The 21,790-nt window shown below is 44.0% G+C and overlaps 1 protein-coding gene across 1 annotated transcript; it reads right to left on the minus strand.

Moving 5' to 3' along the window:
* Nucleotides 1–19,798: 19,798 nt before the first annotated feature.
* LOC122723697 lies at nt 19,799–21,110 on the minus strand. The gene is made up of 4 exons (XM_043956796.1): nt 20,950–21,110; nt 20,583–20,876; nt 20,370–20,474; nt 19,799–20,290 (listed from the first exon to the last, which is right to left on the minus strand). The coding sequence occupies exons 1-4, from the start codon at nt 21,073–21,075 to the stop codon at nt 19,799–19,801; spliced, it is 1,017 nt and encodes a 338-aa protein (XP_043812731.1). The 5' UTR covers nt 21,076–21,110.
* Between the last annotated feature and the right edge of the window lie 680 nt (nt 21,111–21,790).

A 21,790-nucleotide genomic window follows, 5' to 3' on the forward strand; every position in this document is an offset into this window, starting at 1 on the left:
AAACATGACTTTACTCTTGTTGACATCCTGGTCTATCCCGTACCTGCAAACCTGGGGGATTAAGGGAATGGGGGTGAGCTACTAGAGCCCAGTGAGCAGAATAATAAAAACATTATATTAAAAATTCATGCTTTCATGAAATGCATCACATCACAAACAAATCACATTAAGGATGAACTTGTCACCAATAGCCCTCTAAATAATCCAATCATGCCAGGGGCGTAGTGTAGGCCACACCTGGTCTTTCTCTTACACATATCATATCATACATATCCACTCATGCCGAGGGCGTAGTGCAGGCCACACCCGGACTTTCTCTTACATTGTGCCAGGGGCGTAGTGCAGGCCACACCTGGACTTCCATATCACATCATATCGTATCTCATCATAGTGAGGGCTAAAGGATCATCCAGCATTCATCCACATCATCATCATATTATGCAATACAACATATTCGTGAATTCTAATGCAAACAACCTAATATATCATATGGCATTCGTGATGCATGAACATGCTCAATTTTATTTATTTGCTTTGGAAATAAAGGTCTATTCTACTTACCTCAGGCTAGCTCTAACAAGACACTGAAGCAGCTATCTCACTGCTGGGGTCCTTGGTTCCTCGGGTCCGAACCTACACAGGTGGACGCAAATGAGGGACCAAACATATACTAACATGACTCTAAACTACTCCCCAAAGCCCCCCTAAAACATCACAAACATGCATAGAAAATCATGCAAAGGAAGGCTAAACAGGGCACTTTCGGCGATAGGTTCGACGGCCGAAAGTCCCTCCAGAGCTGAAAGTCCCTCCAGAGCCGAAAGTCATGCACCTTCGGTGGCACTTTCGGCGGCCGAAGGTTCCTTCCAGATCCGAAACTCGTGCATGTTTGGCGGCACCTTCGGCGGCCGAAACTCCTTTCCAGAGCCGAAAGTCCACTTTCGGGGGCAGGGTTCGGCAGCCAAAAGTTTGCCTCCACAGACAGGTTCGGCGGCCGAAAGTGCCTTCGGCTGCCGAACCTGAGTTCTTCCAAAGGGCAGAACTCAGCCTCCTCATGCACATTTAGCCTCCCAAACCATTCAATCATGCATTTAGTTATTCTACAACATGCATACACATACCACCAAGCATATAGGGGTCTCAAACTATCCTAAACCCCAACCAAAACACATCAAACATACATATACAATACACATTAACCATACAAGCACATAAGCCTTAACACTAAACAACTAACCTAATCATGCATTTCTACCCCATGAATCTTCATGAAACTTAACCAAAACATGTAAAGAGGTGAGGATCTACTCTTACCTCTTGAAGATCGAGAGAAGAGGCGATCTAACTCGGAGATGGGAGATCTAGCTCCTTGGGTCTCCAAGCTCCAAAAACTTGTCTTAAGCTCAAAATTCTTCAAAACCAAGTAAACGCTTGTTAAAACTTGAAAGATTTGAGGAAAATCAGCAAAATCAACCATGGGAGGGCATGGACTCACCTCTGGCTGGAAATGGGGAAGAAACTCGCCCATTTTCGGCCATGGGGCTTCTTATAGGGGCTGGCCAGGCCACCTTCGGAAGCCTAAGGTGCCTCCAAAACTCATGCAAGTTTGGCGGCCGAACATGAGGTTCGGCAGCTGAACTTGGATTTCCCTCCATGGTCTTTTTCATTCAAAACTCAATTTCTTTCTTACTTAAAACCAAAAAATACATGAAAACATTTTATGAAAACATGTTTTTACCCTTCTAAGGGTTTCTGACATCCGAGATTCCACCGGACGGTAGGAATTCCGATACTGGAGTCTAGCCGTGTATTACATTCTCCCTCCCTTAAGAACATTCGTCCCCGAATGTTCACCAAACAACACATGCATAGCATAAGACATAAACATACATACAAAACACACAATACTCACCTTAGAAGAGATGAGGATATTGCTGGAGCATGGACTCCCGTGTCTCTCAGGTACACTCTTCCATGTTGTGGTGATTCCAAAGGACTTTCACCATCGGGATTTCCTTGTTCCTTAGCTTTCTGATCTGGGTGTCTAGGATCCGTACTGGCTGCTCAACATAGGTGAGATCTTCTAGGATCTCCACATCAGGCTCACTAAGAACCTTGCCCGGATCTGACACAAATTTCCTCAACATGGAAACATGGAAAACTGGATGGATTCTCTCCATTAAAGTAGGTAAGTCCAACTTGTACGATACATTCCCAATCTTTTGCAAGATCTTAAAGGGTTCGATGTACCGTGGAGCTAGCTTACCTTTCTTCCCAAACCAAATCACCCCTTTCATAGGAGACACTTTGAGCAATACCAAATCCCCCTCCTGAAACTCTACTTGCCTTCTGCGGATATCTGCATAACTCTTTTGCCTGCTCACAGCAGTCTTGATCCTTTCTCTGATTATGGACACCACTCTGCTGGTGATCTCTACTAACTCAGGCCCTGCCAAGGCCTTTTCTCCAACTTCTTCCCAATAGACAGGCGACCTGTACTTCCTTCCATACAAAGCTTCATATGGAGCCATCCCTATGCTAGCATGATGGCTGTTATTGTAGGCAAACTCCACTAAGGGTAGATGCTGCCTCCAAGAACTGCCAAAATCTAGCACACACATTCTGAGCATATCCTCTATTGTCTAGATGGTCCTCTCTGACTGTCCGTCAGTTTGTGGATGGAAAGCAGTGCTAAAGTCCAACCTGGTACCCATAGCGTTCTGCAGACTCCGCCAAAACCTGGAGGTGAACTGGGATCCTCTATTAGACACTATTGAAATAGGAACCCCATGCAACCTGACAACCTCATCAACATACACCTGCGCCAACTTGTCCACAGAATAGCCACTCCTAATAGGGATGAAGTGAGCAGATTTGGTCAGTCTATCTACAATTACCCATATGGAGTCCAATCTGTTGGACGTCGCCGGTAACCGCACCACGAAGTCCATAGCAATATTCTCCCATTTCCACTCTGGAATCGGTAGTGGGTTAAGCATTCCAGCCGGCTTCTGATGTTCCAGCTTGATAGAGCATATTTTAGTCCATATTTTCATGATCTTATTAATGTTTATTTGCACCTATTCTACCTAATTTTGTGGTTTTAATCATGTTTTGCAAATATTAGGTGTGAAGAAACAAATTGGAGAAAAAGCTCTTAAAAATGCCAAAGGAAGCCAAAACTAGGAAAGCAACCTTCGGAGGCCACTTTCGGAAGCCAAAAATCAGTCACCTTCGGCGGCCGAAAAAGGACTCCAGAGACGAAAGTCGACCACCTTCGGCGGCACCTTCGGCCGCCGAACCTTGGCTCCAGAGACGAAAGTTCTGCCCCCGAAACTTAACTTAGGCGGCCGAATCTGCCCCCAAATAGTGTCCTCCTCATTCAATGAGCCAAATCTTGAAGATCACATGTTTCCTACATAGTGCCATGCTCATTCAAAATTCAAATCAAGGCTCCACCTTCCTCTTTAGTGCATGAATCTTCTTGGACACACCTTGGATATCAATTAAAAGACCAAAAAGGGCTTGCAACTCCACATGTGCACATAGAAGACTCAAGGGCACTTTAGACATTCTCTACAAAGATGCATGGGTATTCAAGAAACCCTAGGCAGCCTCTCAACATCTATTTAAAGGCCTCAAAAAGACATGAAAAGGCAGATTTGGTTCCACCACTTCTCCAAGAAATCGGCAAGGCTCCAAGGCCTCTCTCACCCACTTAGTTCTTCATCTTTTTTTCTTCTTTTCTTTAATTTTCTATTTTGGTTCAGCCATGAGTGGCTGAAACCCTTCTTTCTAGTTGAAGTTTGGTTGAAACTAAGATTGTTTAAAAGGTTGTGAGATCTGAACATAAAGTATTGTCTTTGATTTTATTCAATATTCATGCAATTGTGCTTAATTCTAAAGATTGCTTTGTTGTTTTGATCAAATTGGCCACTTGATTCTTGACTGCAAAGTTAATTGATTGTTGGATTAGGATATTTGTTTGTCCGTAATTGCTGGAAATATTCTAATCTTAGAACACTTGGTGTAAAAACTAAGGAATTGTATGATCTAGCAACATCTCATGCGTTTGAGTAGCTAGGGTTTGGATCTTTCTTGTTCTTCATGCAATTGGCAATTGTTTTGATGCCTATGGCCCAAGGACGTTCCTTGGCAATTTGTTGATTAGTAATTGATTAGAGAACGTTCCCTAATCAGTTTGTTCATAAGGAAAGACATGGTGGTGAGAAGCGTCTTCCACTCCCATAACCAACCTATTGAATCAATCAAGATAACCATGTTTCAATGATCAACCCAAACAACCAAAGTGGATCCATATCTTCAACTAGACTTTTATCATATTGATTTCTTCTTTTATTTTGATTACTTACTATTTTAATTGCTCACAATAGTTGTTAGACAAATCAATCTCAAAACCCCCCTTTTTACTTTTATTGCACTTTACTTTAATTCAGCTTTTAGTTACTTGCTTTCCATTGTGTTTTCAATTAGTTCTCTTGGTCTTGATTGAGAAAAATAAATAGGTAATCAATTCTCTGTGGATTCGATCCTTCACCACTATCTACAGTTGTAAATTGTTGATAACCAAGAAGGTTATTTTTGACCGGCTTCGACAACCGCACTGTCACAGCTTCACCCTCTGACATACTTCGCAGGCTAACACGAACTGTGCCACTTCTCTTTTCATGGCTGGCCACCAATAAACTCTCTTCAGATCTTGATACATTTTGGTGGCTCCAGGGTGAACACTGTATCTAGCATTATGAGCTTCCCTCATAATGTCTCTCTTCAGACCCACGTCATCTGGTACACACAATCTATTCCCATAGCGGATGATCCCCTTGCTGTCGAATCTAAACTCTTCGTTCTTGCCCGACTGAACAGTCCTGGCAATCTTCACTAACTCTGGGTCCTCGTGCTGTTTCTGAGCCATCTGCTCCAGAAACACAGGTGTCACTCTCATCTGGGCTATCAAAGCACCTGTACCAGACAACCCTAACTGTAGAACTTCATTAACGAGCTTGAAGAACTCCCTCACCACTGGTCTTCTCTCTACCGTGATATGGGATAGACTGCTAAGTGATTTCTGGCTTAAGGTGTCTGCCACAACATTCGCCTTACCTGGATGGTACTGAATCTTGCAATCATAGTCACTAAGCATGTAACGACCCGGAAACCGGTACCACTCAGTAACGGTCCGAACCATCACTGGCACTAGGATCCAGATCGGCTTAAGGCCGCCGGGACCCGTAGCAAGCCGACTATACTCTCTGTGTACCTGATAAATCCCATACATGATACAAAGATACTCAACAATCCTGTAAAACTTTGTAGGCTTAACTACTGCTACTCAGATATAGCAATCTGAAATGGCCCTCAGGGCCTATACCAGGGACTACTATCTGCTGTGGATCAAGGGATTGAAACCCTTTTACTCTGTAACACAATCCACTGGTATCACATCAAAGCCATACATTAAGCCTAACTCACACATTTCTCATCAAGAAACGTAAAACAGGATTCATGTACAAGGGATTAATCATACATCACACTATAGCAAGGATACTAGGAAAAGCACAAGTCTATCCAGTATACGACACAGAACTTGACCTCTATGCCGTGTTCTCTTACAATCAACAATGCTTAGTAGATAATGGGCATGCTTCTCTATTCTTGATTTTTTTGTATTTGTTTTTTTTTGTTTTTTTTTTTCTGAACTATCCTACGCTTTTGCTGCGCACTCTGATCCTTGCCCGTCTTTATTCTTCTTTACTATACTGGCTTCTTCTCTTTTGATCCCTTCTAACATTACTAGACTATCTCTAGCTCTCTAGCTATCTGTTTCTATAGGATAAACTGATAAGCGACATCTGACTGAGGGCAGCTAAGCCTTACCCAGTAAATCCTGTCTTGTATACTCAGAGTCGCTGAGCAGTTTTACCCCTTCCCTCTGGTTTAACCTCTTCATTACAATCAAAATCTCATCGCTACGCAACTGTTAACTGACTTTTCTCTAACTTTCGACAGATAGTTCCCAACTCTCGGATCGATTATAGAAAACAACCGGCTTCTACTAGCTACCTATCCTTGGTAGTGAGTTTGTGCAACTATTCACAGTTGTGATAAAATCTCAAGGTTTCATCCTCCGTTTCTCACAACGATACTGGAACATTCTAGGGTGTGTGGTACTAAGTCGGATAGAATCCTTTACTACCAAGTGCACATTGTTCTACTATCGCTCTTCAGTCTGTAACTGCTTTTCTAACTCTTATAGGTTTCAACTCTTACATGCTACAGGTATCATTCCAAAGGAAAAGGTGAAGATGCAGCTAGTCTCCATTCTCACTTAACTTTCAAACTCTACTGGGTTTACTAATGGTAAACCTGCTAACTCGTCTGGGATAACATATAACACTCTTTCTCTTTTCCTGTCTATGAATACTGAGGCTGGTTCCCTGACCTGGCTATGCGCTCAAACAAGAGCAAGAAAACTCCTGACTAACTTCCCTAACGAATTCACGAGCCTGTAGGGTTGATATCAAACTGCTGGGTATGCTAAACTGTCCCCCTCTAAGGACTAACTCTGACCCATCCGAGCCTCTGAACTCTGAACTGTCCTACCTTGTCTTTACAGACTTAGGTAGTACCTCAAGTAGCTAGCCAATCCGCCCTAGGTTGACATCATCAGTCACCCCTAGAACCATAAGGTCAGCTGGACGGCATCTACTACTCTCAACAAACTCTGAACTGAACCGACAGACTGACTCTGCCATAGATGGATCACACTCTTGGGCCCTCTGACCCAAAGAGAACACTCTAAGCCAGAAGTTATCAACCCCTCCTCTATTTATGGCTCTCAAAACAACAGGGAAAGAAACATCAGGGTCCACTATAACCTACACATCTGAACACCCTCATGTGCACGTATCGGACATCACCGTGTTCGATGTGTTAGCCTCTTACTGAGTCAGGATGAAGATCCAAGCTAAAGCTAATGAATCTTCCCTCGGGAACCGACCAAAGAAAAGGAGAACTCTCTTCTCTTGCCTCAACCCCTGTCCGAAAACATGGCTAGAGCTACAGGCTGAGTTACACTACTAGAAGTCATCTGCTGGGACTGTGCCAATCAGGGCCGCAGTAGGACACTCACATAACATGAGTCCTTCCTGCTCGCATCTATACATGCCGTAGTCCCATACCAACAGACTACTTTTGTGTACACTCCATGCCGCACGTATCCAGACCAATCTGAATTAAAGCTCAATCGCCACCTAATCCCAGACTAACCTGAACTCTCTATTTATTCTCTGCTCTCTTCTCCCTCATATACTCTTCTCTTTGCTTACTTTTCTCTTACTTACCTTTATTCTTTTTCTTACTTTTCACTTCTGTACTTAAGGTCTACCCTCAGAGATGAGAGATCACTCTCTCTCTACTTGGATTTCTATAATCCACGGCTATTGCTCTCGAGTTCTTTCCCGGCGCACTAACCTTTAACGACTCACTCGTCTCTGACCATCTAACTCTATTACACTTTACTATTTTCATATCAACTGATAGTCTATACACATCAGAACACTCAAAAGTGAGTTTACCTGGCACCACTGTGTTCCGTGTGTCTGTCTCTGGCTGATCCTGGGTGAAAATCCGAGCCGGAACTAACGGACGTCCACTGAAGGAACCTCCTGAAGAAGGGACTACCCCTCTTTCTCTACCTCTGCCCTGCACCGAGGCTGGAGCTTCTGGTGGAATTATATTGTCTGCGGATGTCTGTGGGAACTGTGCTGACATGACCGTAATGGGACACTCTCGTGCCATGTGCCCCTCCTGTCCGCACCTGAAACATGCTGTTGTCCCAGCCCGACATACGCCTTTGTGCCTCCTACTGCACTTCACACATCTAAAACTATCCCAACCAGAACTCGAACCCTCGCGAAAACCCATGCCAAACTGTACCCTATTCCAGAACTCTCTTTTCTTTGACCCTTTCAGGCCTCTCACTTTCTTTTTATTCTTTGCAGCAGCTTCACCCAAAGGAAAACGATCACTAGTCTCTGGGTAAGTTTCTACACTCATGTTTTGTGTCTGCTCAGGCTGCGCAAATTCACTCTCCTTACGCTCCCTTGGGCTCTCTGGACAAACCCATCCTGTAAACTCTGAAGCAAACTGCTCCCAGGATAAGCGTTCTACCCTCGGGTCCACATGCTGGGTGAACCATTCCCTTACCTTCTCACATTTCAATGTAACCCCTGCCATCTGTATGGCTCTACTCTCAGTAGCTCCCAACTCATCGGTTATCAGCTTAACCATTCTAAGATACTCAACAGGGTCATCACCAGTCTCAAATTTGGGAACATCCAACCTCAAATAAGCTGTCATCTGCACCATACTTTCCCCAGGTGAACTAGGCTTGGGTGTTTGGACAATTGGGGCTACTGGTTCTCCTGGTGGTGGAGGAGATGCAACATGCCCTAGGTTAGGGTTTACTGACCCTAGGTAACAAAAGAAGGGTGGAAACATGGTATACTGTGGATATGACGGTGGATTTGGCGGGTAAAAGGACGGATAAGGCATAAAGGTGGGATATGGGTTATATCTAGGAAACTCTGATGTACCTCTCATCGGGTACTCTGCCCCCCACTGATAGGGTGGATACTGAGGTGGAACAAACCTCGAGGCCTGAGTGCCTCCTTGGGACTCACCCATATCTCCTCCCAACCTACTTCTACTAAAGCTATCATCTCTACTCTGCTCATCCTCCTCTCCTTCTCTCCGATACCCTGACATACTACTCTGAACAACTCCCCTTCTACTCTCATCAACAGACCTTCTAGGGTCCCTTGATGTACCTTCTCTGCTTAAACTATCTGATGTTGCCCTTTGCAGAACGGGGAGATGAGCATCCATGTCCTCATCCTCCGGCGGAGCTCCTGTCAATCTCGCAGATCGACGAGTTCCTCTCATCCTGCCTCTGAAAAAGCACAACAGCACACACAATATCATCAACTGATCCATGTGAAAACACATGAATCCTTAACACATATCAAACATATTAATAATGCACATGCAACTCATCATGGCATTTCACATCAGCATGCAAGACAGGACTCCACATCCTATCCTAGTGGACATGATTTTAACTTATTGTGCTTTCCTTCCTATACAAGACAACACCTCTTTCCGATGTGGGATATCCCAACACACCGTACTCTTGAGGCCCTATGCTCTGATACCAATCTGTAACGACCCGGAAACCGGTACCACTCAGTAACGGTCCGAACCATCACTGGCACTAGGATCCAGATCGGCTTAAGGCCGCCGGGACCCGTAGCAAGCCGACTATACTCTCTGTGTACCTGATAAATCCCATACATGATACAAAGATACTCAACAATCCTGTAAAACTTTGTAGGCTTAACTACTGCTACTCAGATATAGCAATCTGAAATGGCCCTCAGGGCCTATACCAGGGACTACTATCTGCTGTGGATCAAGGGATTGAAACCCTTTTACTCTGTAACACAATCCACTGGTATCACATCAAAGCCATACATTAAGCCTAACTCACACATTTCTCATCAAGAAACGTAAAACAGGATTCATGTACAAGGGATTAATCATACATCACACTATAGCAAGGATACTAGGAAAAGCACAAGTCTATCCAGTATACGACAGTACATATCTATACATTACATTACAACTAATCTTTTAATTACATCATGTCCACTATGCTATTACAAACATACATTCATGCATAACTTTCCTCTGTACTCTTGCTGACTTTAACTTCCCATAGCTATCTCAGAACCTGCAAAACTGGGGTTAAGGGAGTGGGATGAGCTACTACAGCCCAGTGAGGAGGAACAATAAAAACAGTTCATTCATTACATGCTTTCATGAAATGCATCACATCACAAACATATCATCTCAAGGATGAACTTGTCACCAATAGCCCTCAACTACATGTGATAATCTGACCAACTGTGCCAGGGAGACGATGTCATCACCTGGTCTACTCTTATCTCTGCTCTGATATCATAACATGACCAACTGTGCCAGGGAGACGATGTCATCACCTGGTCTACTCTTAACTCTGATTTGACAGCCCAGTTGTCTCACTCATAGTACCAGGAGCGACCTGGACTATCCAGGGGCGACCTGGTATGGCTATCTCATGCCATAACTCTGTATCTGCTCTCTGTCAAGGGCTAAGGATCATTCAACATTCATCCACAGGAACAACAACATATGCAATGCATCATATTCGTGAATTCTAATGCAACACAACCTAATACATAACATGGCAGTTTATGATGCGTGGATCATGCTAGAATCGTGTCATTTCTCAAGAGAAAATATGTAGTTTAGTTCCACTCACCTCTAGCCAATGCTGGCTAACTCTGGGCCCACTCTAACTCTGGAGCCTCCTCGGTTCCTCGGTCCAATCCTACACAGATGGACGTAAATGAGGTACCAAACATACTCTAACATAACTATGAACATCTCTCCAAAAACCCTCTAAAACATCACAAAACATGCATGCAAAACAAGCAAAGGAAGGCTGGACAGGGCACCTTCGGCAGCACCTTCGGCGGCCGAATGTCTCCTCCAGAGACGAAAGTCAGGCATGTTCGGCGGCCTAACTTGGACTTTCGGGGGCCGAACCTGAGTTTAGCCAGAACTCAGTTTCGTGCACAAGGACGCCTGCCAGTCCCTCCATCACCTGTTCAGACCTCAACACATGCATTTAACCCTTCTAAAACATGCATAAACACTTCAACAAGCCTAAGGGAGCTTCAAATAACTTTAAACTCCAACAAACAAGCTCACAAGACACACATCAAACATAGAGGATTCATAAACCCTATGATGCACATCTCATGCAAACTCATGCCTAGCTCCCTTTTCCCTTTACAAAACTCATAAAAACATCATAAGAACCATGGATCAACACTTACCTCTTGAAGAACAAAGGCTGAGATGATCCAAACTCAAAGATATGGAGAAACCAAGCTTCAAAAGCTTCAAACTCCAAAACCTTGTTTCAAGTTCACAACTCTTCAAAACAAGGGTAAAACTCATTAAAACCGTGAAAGATTTGAAGAAAAACCATGAAAATACTTTAAGGAGATCAAGACCTCACCTAGGTCAGAAGGAGAGAAGAAACCTCCTCCTTTTTCTGCCACTCGGTGCCCTTATAGATGAGCAACCGCCTCAGGTTCGGCTGCTGAATCGCATGCAAAACTATGCAACCTTCGGCGGCCGAACTTAACCTTCGGGGGCCGAAACTAGGGAACTTTAGGCGGCCGAACTTAACCTTAGGGGGCCGAACATGGCAAAATGCCTCCTTGGCCATATCTCTTCAAAACTCAATCCTTTTCTACACTAAACCTTTAAAACACTTGAAAATATTTTAGAAAACTTTCTCTTACCCTTCCAGAGACCTCTGACATCCTCGAACTCCCCCGGACGGTAGGAATTCCGATGTCTGAATCTAGCCGGGTATTACAAAGCAGTTCTACCCATCTTCTCTATCTCAAGTTCAACTCTCTTTGACTCAGGATGTACTGCAAGCTTTTATGAACTGTGAAGATCTCACATTTAACCCCATAAAGGTAATGCCTCCACATCTTGAGTGCAAAGATTACAGCTGCCATCTCTAGGTCATGTGTAGGGTAATTCAACTCGTGCTTCTTCAACTGCCTAGAAGCATAAGTAATCACCCTTTCATTCTGCATCAACACACAATCCAGTCCCACACGGGACGTATCACAGAACACTGTGAAGTCTTCATTACTAGCTGGCAGAGCTAACACCGGTGCTGAAGTTAACCTCCTCTTTAGCTCTTCAAAGCTCTCTTCACACTGGTCAGTCCACACAAACCTCTGGTTCTTCTTAGTCAATCTGGTCATAGGAACTGCAATCTTAGAGAAGTCCTGAACGAACCTCCTGTAGTAACCTGCCAAACCCAAGAAGCTCTTGATCTCTGTCACTGTAGTGGGTCTAGGCCAATTAGCTACAGCTTCTACCTTCTTGGGGTCTACTTTGATTCCATTTTCTGACACAACATGCCCCAAGAATGAAATGCTCCTTAGCCAGAACTCACACTTGGAGAACTTGGCATACAAGCCATGTTCCCTCAAGGTCTGCAGAACTATCCTCAGATGATGGGCATGCTCCTCTGCATTCCTGGAATACACTAAGATATCATCTATGAAGACAATAACGAAGTGATCTAGACACTAACTGAAAACTCTGTTCATGAGGTCCATGAATGCTGCAGGGGCATTGGTTAACCCGAACGGCATCACAAGGAACTCATAGTGCCCATATTTGGTTCTGAACGTCGTCTTCGGCACATCTTCTTCTCTTATTCTCAGCTGATGGTACCTGAATCTCAGATCTATCTTAGAAAAACAACCCGCTCCTGCGAGCTGGTCAAATAGATCATCAATCCTAGGCAACGGGTACTTATTCTTGGTAGTGACTTTGTTCAACTGCCTGTAGTCGATACAAAGTCTAAGGGATCCATCCTTCTTTTTCACAAACAAAACTGGTGCACCCCAAGGTGAGGTACTCGGTCGGATGAAGCCCTTATCTACCAGCTCTTGCAACTGCTCCTTAAGCTCCTTCAATTCTGCTGGTGCCATCCTGTAGGGAGGAATAGAGATTGGTCTGGTTCCAAGCATCAATTCAATTTCGAACTCTATCTCCCTAGTAGGTGGTAAACCTGGCAGCTCGTATGGAAAGACATCTAAAAACTCTCTAACCACGGGCACTGAGGCGGGCTCTCTAACATGACTATCTAGCTCCCTCACATGAGCTAGAAAACCCTGACAACCCCTCCTGAGCAACCTACGAGCATGTAGGGCTGATATCAAGCCTCTAGGTGTACCCCTCCTGTCTCCTCTGAAGACGACCTCTGACCCATCCTGACCTCTGAACCTGACTACCTTGTCTCTGCAGTCCAAGGTAGCACTATGGGTAGATAGCCAATCCATCCCTAGAATGACGTCAAAATCTGTCAAATCTAGAACCACAAGGTCGGCTGAAAGGCATCTCCCCTCCACAAAAACTGGACTACACTAGCAGACTGACTCTGCCACAGACGGGTCACACTTGGGTCCACTGACCCATAGGGGACACTCTAACCCAGAGACCATCAAACCCAACCTCTCGATGGCTCTCAGAGCAATAAAAGAATGAGATGCACCAGGGTCTATTAAGGCATAAACATCTGAACAACCAATGATGAGATTACCTGACACCACGGTGTTAGATGCATTTGCCTCCTGCTGTGTCATGGTGAAGATCCGTGCTGGAGCTGATGGACCTTCACCCCTGAAACCCGCTGAAGAAGAGGCTGCCCCTCTCCTTCTGCCTCTGCCACTGGCCTGCGTCGCGGCTGGAGCTACTGGCTGAGCCACACTACCAGAAGCTGTCTGCTGGGACTGTGCCATATAAGCTGCTCTAGGACACTCCCGTGCCATGTGTCCCTCCTGCCCACATCTGAAGCAGGCTGTCGTCCCAAACCGACATACTCCCTTGTGCGGCTTTCCACACTTCATACATACTGCATTATCTGCACCTGAGCTCGAGCCACCTCCTAAACCTAGACCTGACTTGATCTTGTTCCAGAACTTATTCTTCTTGGACTTCCTGAGGCCTTTATCCCACTTTTTCTTTTCACCTGAAGCTGCTGCATTCAGAGAAGAGGAGTCTAACCTTCCCCCGCCAGGGATCTTGGAACCCGAAGACTGAGCCACTGACTGTTTAACTTTTCCTTCGATTATTGCACTAGCCTCCATCCTCCGGGCCATATCCACTATGGCATGGAAGCTCTCCCTTTCTGCTGACTGAATCAAGGAGGAATACCTGGAATGAAGCCTCATGATATACCTCCTTGCCTTCTTCTGATCAGAATCCAGATTTTTCCCTGCAAACGACAATAACTCCAAGAACCTATCTGTGTACTCATCTACACTCATTTCCTTCGTCTGCATCAACTGCTCAAACTCGATCATTTTCAGCTCCCTTGAGCTATCAGGGAAAGCCCATCCAGCAAACTCATTAGCAAACTCCTCCCATGATAGACTATCCACCCTCGGGTTCACATAATTTTTAAACCACTCTCGGGCCTTCTTACACTTCAGTGTGAACCCAGCCATTTGAATGGCTCTACTATCATCAGCCCCTAACTCATCTGTAATCATCTTGATTTTCCTGAGGTACTCAAACGGGTCATCACCTGTTTCATACTTAGGAGCATCCAACTTCATGTAGTCGGTCATCTTGACCTTGCTCCCTCCAGATGAGCTAGGTTTAGGTATTTGGGTTTCTGGGACCATAGGTTCTGCTAGTGGTGAAGGAGGTGCAACATTCCCTGGATTAGGGTTTGCTGTACCTGGATGAAAGGATGGGGGTGGGTACATAGGGTACTGTGAGTATGGTGGGTAGAAAGGTGGGTATGGCATGTAAGAAGGATAAGGGTTAAAACTGGGGTAATCCGATGTACCTCCCATCGAATACCCGGGGTTTTGTGAAAAGTGGCTGAACAAACCCCGAGGCCTGAGTGCCTCCTTGAGACTCTCCCATGCCCTCTTCAGACATGCTCACACCAAGACTGCCATCCCTCCTCTGATCCACATCCATATCATCCCCCACATCTTCTGACATTCCACCTTGAACTGTTCCCCTTCTACTCACATCAAAAGACCTTCTAGGGTCCCTTGATATTCTCTCCCTGCTAGACCTGCAGGACATTGCCCTTGGCAATGCAGGAGGACGGGCATCCATGCCCTCACTTTCTGGTGGGACTCCAGTCAATCGTGCAGATCGACGAGTTCCTCTCATCTTGCTTCACTGAAAAAACAGTGCACATCACATAAAACATTAGCATCATATGGTTCATGTGGAAACACATGAACCCGCATCACATACATCACATACACAGCATATCATCAATGCACATGCATAAAATCATGGCATTCCACATCATTATTCAAGACAGGACTCTACATCCTATCCTAGTGGACATGATTTTCCTATTGGACATGATTTTCCTATTGTGCTTGCCCTTCTATAACCTCTATAAGCCCAACACACTATAGGTCCGACCATGTGAACCTAGGGCTCTAATACCAATCTATAACGACCCAGAAACCGGACCGCTACCGGCGCTAGGATCCAGATCGGCATAAGGCTGCCGGGACCCGTAGCAAGCCTAACATGTATCCAGTATACCTGTTAAATCCCATACATGATCAAACATATACATAAAACTTTAAACTTTTTCTTTCATTTACCAAGCTTAACCTGTGCATGCACAAACTCATAAATATAAATCCCCATATTGGAGCCCCCATCAAATGCTCCAATGGGGTAACATATTATACATTAAGCTTGGTTTACATAAGTCATCAATAAAACATTTCATAAATCATGTGCAAAAAGGGATTTACCTTACATACTAGGGTCAAGCACAACTCTAAACCTCAATATACATCATTACATTACAGTAAATTACTATACTTTACATTATATTGTCTTTCTCATGTCCACAACTAGCTATTACATAAAACATGACTTTACTCTTGCTGACATCCTGGTCTATCCCGTACCTGCAAACCTGGGGGATTAAGGGAATGGGGGTGAGCTACTAGAGCCCAGTGAGCAGAATAATAAAAACATTATATTAAAAATTCATGCTTTCATGAAATGCATCACATCACAAACAAATCACATTAAGGATGAACTTGTCACCAATAGCCCTCTAAATAATCCAATCATGCCAGGGGCGTAGTGCAGGCCACACCTGGTCTTTCTCTTACACATATCATATCATACATATCCACTCGTGCCGGGGGCGTAGTGCAGGCCACACCCGGACTTTCTCTTACATTGTGCCATGGGCGTAGTGCAGGCCACACCTGGACTTCCATATCACATCATATCATATCTCATCATAGTGAGGGCTAAAGGATCATCCAGCATTCATCCACATCATCTTTATATTATGTAATGCAACATATTCGTGAATTCTAATACAAACAACCTAATATATCATATGGCATTCGTGATGCATGAACATGCTCAATTTTATTTATTTGCTTTGGAAATAAAGGTCCATTCTACTCACCTCAGGCTAGCTCTGACAAGACACTGAAGCAGCTATCTCACTGCTGGGGTCCTCGGTTCCTCGGGTCCGAACCTACACAGGTGGACGCAAATGAGGGACCAAACATATACTAACATGACTCTAAACTACTCCCCAAAAACCCCCTAAAACATCACAAACATGCATAGAAAATCATGCAAAGGAAGGCTGAACAGGGCACTTTCGGCGGCCGAAAGTCCCTCCAGAGCCGAAAGTCATGCACCTTCGGCGGCACTTTCGGCGGCCGAAGGTTCCTTCCAGATCCGAAACTCGTGCATGTTCGGCGGCACCTTCGGCGGCCGAAACTCCTTTCCAGAGCCGAAAGTCCACTTTCGGGGGTAGGGTTCGGCAGCCAAAAGTTTGCCTCCACAGGCAGGTTCGGTGGCCGAAAGTACCTTCGGCTGCCGAACCTGAGTTCTTCCAAAGGGCAGAACTCAGCCTCCTCATGCACAGTTAGCCTTCCAAACCATTCAATCATGCATTTAGCTATTCTACAACATGCATACACATACCACCAAGCATATAGGGGTCTCAAACTATCCTAAACTCCAACCAAAACACATCAAACATACATATACAATACACATTAACCATACAAGCACATAAGCCTTAACACTAAACAACTAACCTAATCATGCATTTCTACCCCATGAATCTTCATGAAACTTAACCAAAACATGAAGAGAGGTGAGGATATACTCTTACCTCTTGAAGATCGAGAGGAGAGGCGATCCAACTCGGAGATGGGAGAGATCTAGCTCCTTGGGTCTCCAAGCTCCAAAAACTTGTCTTAAGCTCAAAATTCTTCAAAACCAAGTAAACGCTTGTTAAAACTCGAAAGATTTGAGTAAAATCAGCAAAATCAACCATGGGAGGGCATGGACTCACCTCTGGCCGAAAATGGGGAAGAAACTCGCCCATTTTCGGCCATGGGGCTTCTTATAGGGGCTGGCCAGGCCACCTTTGGAAGCCTAAGGTGCCTCCAAAACTCATGCAAGTTCGGCGGCCGAACCTGGATTTCCCTCCATGGTCTTTTTCATTCAAAACTTAATTTCTTTCTTACTTAAAACCATAAAATACATGAAAACATTTTATGAAAACATGTTTTTACCCTTCTAGAGGTTTTCAACATCCGAGATTCCACCGGACGATAGGAATTCCGATACTGGAGTCTAGCCGGGTATTACAATATTAGTTTTATGCTCAAATGTATGCTATATTGATGTTTGTTGGGGTATAGGCTAGTTTTATATCCCTATATGCTGGAAAATATGTTTATGCATGCTTTTGTGTGTGTTGGTGTGAGTTGGGAGGTTTTGGGGTGGCTAGATGTGCATGTGAGGCTCGGGTTCTGCCCTTTGGGAGAGCCCAGGTTTGGCCACCGAAGCCTGTTTCGGCCGCCGAACCTGCCTGGAGGCAGCTTTAGGCCGCCTAAACTCACCCCCGAAAGTTTGAACTTTCGGCTCTGGAGGGGAGTTTCGGCTACCGAAGGTTGTGACTTTCGGCTCTGGAAGGACTTTTGGCCGCCGAACCCTGCCCCCGAAAGTGCATGACTTTCGGCTCTAGAGGGACCTTCGGCCGCCGAACCTGCCGCCGAAAGTCCCCTGCCCAGCCCTTCTTTGCCTGTTTTTCCATGCATGTTTATGATGTTTTAAGGGGTTTTTGGGGAGATGTTTAGAGTCTTGTTAGAGTTTGTTTGGTCCCTCATTTGAGTCCACCTGTGTAGGATCGGACCAGAGGAACCGAGGAGGCCAGCAGAGTTAGCTGCTTCAGAGTCAGCCAGAGGTGAGTAGAACTAAACTATGTTTTAAAGTAAATGAAATTTTAGCATGTTCATGCATCACGAATGCCATGATATGTACTAGGTTGTTTTGCATTAGAATTCACGAATATGGTGCATTGCATAATATGTTGTTGATGTGGATGGATATTGGATGACCCACTAGCCCTCGATATGATATGTTATGATATGGTATGGAAGTCCAGTGAGGCCCATTCTACGCCCCTGGCACGATGTGAGAGAAAGATCAGTGAGGCCCATTATATGCCCCTGGCACATTGGATATGTTATTGATAGAGCATATTTTAGCCCATATTTTCATGATCTTATTGATGTTTATTTGCACCTATTCTATCTAATTTTGTGGTTTTAATCATGTTTTGCAAATATTAGGTGTGAAGAGACAAATTGGAGAAAATGCTTTTAAAAACACCAAAAAGTGCCAAAAATGCAAAGAAGACCTTCGGCAGCACTTTCGGCCGCCGAACCATGCGTCCAGAGACGAAAGTCCACTACTTTCGGCCGCCGAATCTCTACTTTCGGCCGCCGAATCTCTACTTTCGGCCGCCGAACCTTCAGAACATAGCCGAAAGTCCAGCCTCCGAAACTCATTTTAGGCAGCCGAACACTATAAAAATTTACCGGATTAGTAACGGAAATTTCCGTTACTAATTATTAAAAATCCATTACTAAAATTATTTTGTAACGGATTTGTAACGGAAATTTTCCGTTACAGTGAACCTCGTTGCTAATGCATTAGTAACGGATTTTCTAATCCGTTACTAAATTAGTAACGATTTGTAACGGAAATTCCGTTACTAAATTTGGTTCCCTTTTGGTTGGTCTTAGTAATGGGTTTTTTTAATAACGGATTTTTCCGTTACAGAAATCCATTACTAATTATGAAAACGTAATAACGGATTTTTCCGTTACTAATCCGTTACTATTTTTAACGGATCAGTAACAATTTAATCCGTTACTAATCCGTTACTATTTATAAAATTATAATAAAATATTATAAATTATATAATCTAATCAAATAATTTAACCTGTAAATACACTCACATATTACAACTCATCTCAATAACAAAATGTAAAAACCAAATGTCATGAATGAACTCAAATCCAATATCATATATTATGTAAATCAAATCAAACATATATCCAAACATCAAGTTGTGCAATTTTAAACTAAAAAAATTAACAAACTATTTATTATCCTAGTACATATGTGTAATGAAAAAAGAAACTATAAATGAGTAGTTGTAACAGCCCGGACGTGATCCCCGGCACTGTTACCGTTCACGGCCCAGGGCTATCCCTCGCCTGGCCTCTTGCCACCTCGGGCTTTCCACTGGCGTCGTGAACAGCTCTTAACATCCATTCACCCTCACGGGTTCCTGGCAGGATTTGTCCCCTTGGGTTCTTGCATCGAATGCATCCTTCCCCAAGTGGATTTGGCCCAAATTTCCCTTTGGAAATTAGGTCGCCTCCCCCACTACTCGAACCCTTGACCTCCCACTTTAAGGGAATAGTCTGGTGAGAGTGAGTACCAATTGATTGGTACTCACTCTCACCAGACATTGGTACTCACTCTCACCAGACTATTCCCTTAAAGTGGGAGGTCAAGGGTTCGAGTAGTGGGGGAGGCGACCTAATTTCCAAAGGGAAATTTGGGCCAAATCCACTTGGGGAAGGATGCATTGAATGCAAGAACCCAAGGGGACAAATCCTGCCAGGAACCCGTGAGGGTGAATGGATGTTAAGAGCTGTTCACGACGCCAGTGGAAAGCCCGAGGTGGCAAGAGGCCAGGCGAGGGATAGCCCTGGGCCGTGAACGGTAACAGTGCCGGGGATCACGTCCGGGCTGTTACAGTAGTGTTCTCGTCCTCGTCCTCGTCCTCATCATTAGTTTCATCTGCTTGATCAGGAGGCTGTGCAGGCTGTGCAGGCTGTGCAGAAGTTCCCTCACCGGGAGCTGAAGGCTGGTTCCCTTGTCTTTCACTCACAAGCTGCATAAGTAAATCCTTCACCTGTGAGAGCTCAGAGGTAATCCGCACATTTTGCTCAATCAATGCTTGTTCATTATCCTCACGCTCCTGTAGCTTGCATCTGAGATCAGCCATTTCATCTTGAAGATCCTGATTTTGCTGAGCTGATGTGAAGGATGTATTAGCAGAAGTCTTGTTTGGGAAGAAAACTGAAGCCTGTGATCCAAGACCGTACACCCTTCTTTTTTTCTCTCCACCTACTGCCTCAAAGTATAACTGAGCCTCATCAATGCGGGATGCCTGACTACTGTCATTATCTATCTGTGATGCTTGCTCTTTCAAAGTCAGAAAGCGGTCCTTCAAAAAAAATACCATGTGATATAACAGTATAAACTATAAATCAAATAATTTACTATAAATTTATTTAATTTCTCACATGAATGGCCTTTGAGCGTGCATCAACAAACTCTGAGGAACCCTTCTTCTTATGCGTAGCCTCAAATAACTCATGAGGTAGAGGATCTCTGCCTAGTCTTTCGCGCTGCAAGTAAAATATAAATAGTAATAACATGCTTCAATATAAATTCACAATAAATTGCATAAATTTAAAGTATTTGAAAAAATTTAAGTGAGAATGAATATTACGTACCATCTGTTGTTGATGCCTATACTGAGATATGGATCCTCCACAATGTCTTGATGGGCCAGCGCCTTGCCCACCTGTTTCACTCTTTCTGTTATTTGAGAATTTTTTGCATTTCTCTTTATACTCAGTTGCTCCCCAAGCGGATTGCCATGCATCTATTACTCCTTCTGTCAGTGATAGTCTCTTCTCCTTCCCATTCCTTACGCTACACATAAGGCTACGATACCGCTCGACAGCTTTCTTCCTCCAAGCTATCTTCATAAGCTGTTCTATTGCCTCCTCCCATAAGAAGTGTTTCTGTAATTACTCACATTTAGCTACAAATAATGCACAGTTAAAATAATCACATGTACAATATAATTTGTATTACCTTAAATTCTTGCCAATAGAATTCTTTAACCTCTTCTGGTACATTCTTCCAACAAAAGCCATCTGCTACTAACTTTTCCTTGAAGATCAAGGTAATCCGCCTAGCAATCGGATCAGAAGGCTGCATGCTGTAAAAGAATAATTGACAAAAAAATTATTTTGAAATAAGCAAAAAAATTAAATGCATAGTTAAAAATACTTATAAATTTTACTCACACTGAGTTTACTAAGGAAATATGTGGTCTGAGCCCTGTAGGTCCACAACTACCAGAAGCAGATGCAGATGCAGATGCAGATGTAGCCGTAGATGCAATAGGTGGCAAACCTATGGGAGCTGAGGCAGTAGCAGATGTGTGCACTGAAGCAGGAGTGGATGATGCAGCACCCGGTGTGGATCTCTCACCCTGGTCTGGTCTAGGAATCAAAGCAGTGTGTTGTACCAAATCTTGATTGACATTTTCTGATTCAGTTGTGTGGACACTACCCCTGCCATGGTCTCCTCGACCTCGTGATGAAGATCCGCATCCTCGTCCTCTCATCCTGTATAAATTTACATTAAAAAAACCATATGTAGTTAACATATTTAATAACTAAAAGTAAAAATAGATATCAATTATGTTATACCTTCTATTCACTATCTACATCTAAGTCATCATTATCATCATCATCATCATCATCTGTTTCTGTTGCTATTATAGTTTCATCTTCATCATTTTCTTCACCATCATCAATTTCAATAACATCCCCAGTTGGATCATTTAATTGTTGTGTTGAATCATCAACTTCTCTAATTATGGCAGTGTATTCCATTTCATCTTGTTGAAATGGTTCATCAGCAGGTT

This window comes from Manihot esculenta, chromosome 5 (genome assembly GCF_001659605.2).
Source record: "Manihot esculenta cultivar AM560-2 chromosome 5, M.esculenta_v8, whole genome shotgun sequence".
In the NCBI taxonomy this organism is placed as follows: domain Eukaryota; kingdom Viridiplantae; phylum Streptophyta; class Magnoliopsida; order Malpighiales; family Euphorbiaceae; genus Manihot; species Manihot esculenta.